Source organism: Pelecanus crispus, chromosome 26 (genome assembly GCF_030463565.1).
Source record: "Pelecanus crispus isolate bPelCri1 chromosome 26, bPelCri1.pri, whole genome shotgun sequence".
NCBI lineage: Eukaryota > Metazoa > Chordata > Aves > Pelecaniformes > Pelecanidae > Pelecanus > Pelecanus crispus.
Genome location: NC_134668.1, coordinates 2,624,048 through 2,627,592, shown reverse-complemented (window position 1 = coordinate 2,627,592; position 3,545 = coordinate 2,624,048). Strand labels below are relative to the sequence as shown.

The 3,545-nt window shown below is 73.7% G+C and overlaps 1 protein-coding gene across 1 annotated transcript; it reads right to left on the bottom strand.

Moving 5' to 3' along the window:
• Positions 1 to 796: 796 nt before the first annotated feature.
• SMUG1 (single-strand-selective monofunctional uracil-DNA glycosylase 1) lies at positions 797 to 3,545 on the bottom strand. The gene is made up of 4 exons (XM_075724894.1): positions 3,534 to 3,545; positions 1,954 to 2,312; positions 1,772 to 1,781; positions 797 to 1,345 (listed from the first exon to the last, which is right to left on the bottom strand). The coding sequence occupies exons 1-4, from the start codon at positions 3,543 to 3,545 to the stop codon at positions 797 to 799; spliced, it is 930 nt and encodes a 309-aa protein (XP_075581009.1).

Below are 3,545 nucleotides of genomic sequence, written 5' to 3'. Positions count from 1 at the left end.
AAAGACAACGCGGAGGCCGCGGCCCCGCAGAACGCAGCGTTTATTGCCGGCGGGGGAAACTGAGGCACGGGGAGGGGGACACGCGACGCCCCGGGGAGCCCCCACGTCCCCCCCCCTGCTCCCAGGGGACCCCCCCACGCCTCAGTTTCCCCTGCCAGGAGTGAGCAGGGCTCCCGACCCTGCGGGTGAAAAAGCTTAAAAAAACCCCCAAACCCGGCTCAAAACCCCAAAATGGGAGATTTTTGGGGAAATAAAACGGGCGAGGGGCCCCAGAGCTCGGCGGGGACCAAGCCCGGGGCTCCCAGGCCCCTCATGGGGGAAACTGAGGCACGGGGGGGGCACGGGCAGCACCCTTGTGGGATGCAGTGCCCCCACCGCGGGCCTGTTTAGTGTTAAACTGGTTAAACTGGGGAGACTGGGGGCTGCTGGCTGGGTCACCCCCGCAGAATCGGCCCTTGGGGTGGGGTCCGCCCTGCGGCGAGGGGAAACCGAGGCACGGGGAGCGGGGGGTCAGGCCCCAATTCCCGCAAGGTGGGACCCCGCTTTGCTCGCAGCGGGGGAAACTGAGGCACAGGCCCGTCCCCTCCCTCAGTGCGAGACCCCCGGCTTGATCCTGGGGCGGGGGGAAACTGAGGCAGGGATCCGTCCTCCGCCTCCCGAAGCTGCCCCAAACCAGCTCCCAACTGGGGAAACTGAGGCACGGACCCCTTCACCCCCGCCCCAACCCTCAGCCTTGCTCCCAGTGGGGGAAACTGAGGCACGGAGCCACCCCCCCCACCCCCAAAACCCCTGCCCCTCACCTCCCCTCCGCAGCCCCCCCGCCCCCCAACAACTCCAGCACCCCCAGCTCCCCCAGCCGCGCCTTGGCCAGCTCCTCCCAGCCCCGGTTGGCGCGGGGATTTCGGGGCGAAGGGTGGGGTAACCCCTCGACGCGCACCGCCAGGCCGGCGGCCGCCAACGCGCGCCGCGCCCGCCGCTCGGCGTGCCGCCCCACGCCCACCACCAGCCCCACGCCCAGCAGCCCCACGGCTCGCACCAGCGCCCGGTCGCAGAGCCCCATCAGCCGGGCACGCGGCGCGGGGGGCAGCTCGGTGGGGGTCAGGTTGCGACCGCTGGAGGCGAGGAAGAGGAGGGGGCAGTGGTTGTGGACGAAGCAGTGGCGGAAAAAGAGGCGGGGGTCGGGGCAGAGGGTCCGTACCAGCCCCCAAAAGCGGGCGCCGCTCACCTCCGCCCGCTGGCAGGTCAGGCCCAGCACTGGGCGCTTGGGGTGCTCCGAGGGCGGCTTCCGCACCCCCCCGACGACCCGCAGCCACTCCCGCACGTGCCAGGCCTCTCCGAAGGGAACCTGCGGGAGGGAGAAGGGGTCAGGGGGGCCGGCAAGCACCCCCCCAGCACGGCTTCCCCTCCCGGGGGAGCTGGGGAGGGCTCCTGGGGAACCGCCACCCCAAACCAGCCCCGGAGGTGACCCAGCTGCCTCCGTGCCTCGGTTTCCCTCACCTGGGGCCGCACAGGGACCCCCCAGGCACCCCTGTGCCTCAGTTTCCCCCCTCCTTTGGCTCCACGGGGGCACACGCACGCTGTGCCCCGCTCACAGCTGCTCCAAAAACACCCCCAGCCCCCTCCGTGCCTCAGTTTCCCTCACGTAGGGCTCTGTAGGGACCCCCCAGGCACCCCCGTGCCTCAGTTTCCCCCTCCTTTGCCTCCACAGGGGCACACGCACACTGTGCCCCGCTCACAGCCGCTCCAAAAACACCCCCAGCCCCCTCCGTGCCTCAGTTTCCCTCACGTAGGGCTCTGTAGGGACCCCCCAGGCACCCCCGTGCCTCAGTTTCCCCCTCCTTTGCCTCCACAGGGGCACATGCACAGTGTCCCACTCACAGCCGCTCCAAAAACACCCCCAGCCCTGCCCCAGCCCCCTCCGTGCCTCAGTTTCCCTCCCCGCCGGGGTCCTGCCCCCCCCGGAGCCGCACCCCGGTCTGGGCCATGCCGAAGGGGCCAGGGTTCATGCCGAGGAAGAGGACGCGTTTTGGGGCGCGGCAGTAGCGGCGCACGAAGTCGCAGTGGGGCTCCCAGGCGTAGTCGAGGGGGTGGTAGACGTGGCTGACGGGCTCCCCGAAGGGCGGCAGCGCCTGCAGCAGCGCGCTCTGCTCCTGCTCCAGCCGCAGGAACCGCCCCGCCAGGCCATCCTCGTCTTCATCATCATCATCCTCCTTCTCCTCCTCCTCTCCTTCCGCCACCGGCTCAGTCACCGGCGCTGGCACCGGCCCCCCCAGCTCGGCCGTGCTCCCCTCCATGCTGCCATCGCCCGGTGCCTGCGGGGGGATCGGGGCGGGGAGGTGAGGGGGCAGCCCGGCCCCACACCCTGCACCCCCAGGGCCCCTTTGGGGCTCCCCAACCCCACCCCCTGCACCCCTAGAGCCCCCCCAGCTGCCTCACAGAGCACCCCAGGGCCACCCAGCTGCCCCCCAACCCCAGCCCTGTGCCCCCAGGGCCCCCCAGCTGCCCCCCAACTGCTCCCTTACCCCAACCCTGAACCCCCAGGGCCCTCCAACTGCCCCACAGAGCACCCCAGGGTGCCCCAGCTGTCCCACACAGCACCCCAGGACCCCCCAGCTGCCCCCCAACCACAGCCCTGCACCCCCAGGGCCCCCCAACTGCCCCACAGAGCCCCCTAACTGCCCCACAGAGCACCCCAGGGCCCCCCAGCTGCCCCCCAGCCGCCCCCTTACCCTAGCCCTACACCCCCAGGGCCCTCCAACTGCCCCCCAGAGCCCCCTAACTGCCCTACAGAGCACCCCAGGGCCCCCCAGCTGCCCCCTGACAGCAGCCCTGCACGCCCAGGGCCCCACACCTGCCCCCTGACCGCAGCCCTGTGCCCCCAGGTGCTCCACAGAGCACTCCTGCCCCCCCCCGAGACCCCCAGCCGCCCCCCGACCGCGACCCTGCACCCCCCGGGCCCCCTAAGGCCCCCCAGCTGCCCCACAGAGCGCCCCTGCACCCCCCCGGGCCCCCCAGCCGCCCCCCGACCGCGGCCCTGCACCCCCCGGGCCCCCTAAGGCCCCCCAGCCGCCCCACAGAGCACCCCTGCACCCCCCCGGGCCCCCCAGTCGCCCCCCGACCGCGGCCCTGCACCCCCCGGGCCCCCTAAGGCCCCCCAGCCGCCCCACAGAGCACCCCTGCACCCCCCCGGGCCCCCCAGCCGCCCCCCGACCGCGACCCTGCACCCCCCGGGCCCCCTAAGGCCCCCCAGCCGCCCCACAGAGCACCCCTGCACCCCCCCCGGGCCCCCCAGCCGCCCCCCGACCGCGGCCCTGCACCCCCCGGGCCCCCTAAGGCCCCCCAGCCGCCCCACAGAGCACCCCTGCCCCCCTCTACCCCCCCCCAGCCGCCCCACAGAGCACCTCTGCCCCCCTCTACCCCCCCCAGCCGCCCCACAGAGCACCCCTGCCCCCCCCGGGCCCCCCAGCCGCCCCCCCGACCGCGGCCCTGCGCCCCCAGTGCCCCCCAGCCCTGCCCCCCCCGAGCCCCCTCACCGCCCCCCCCAT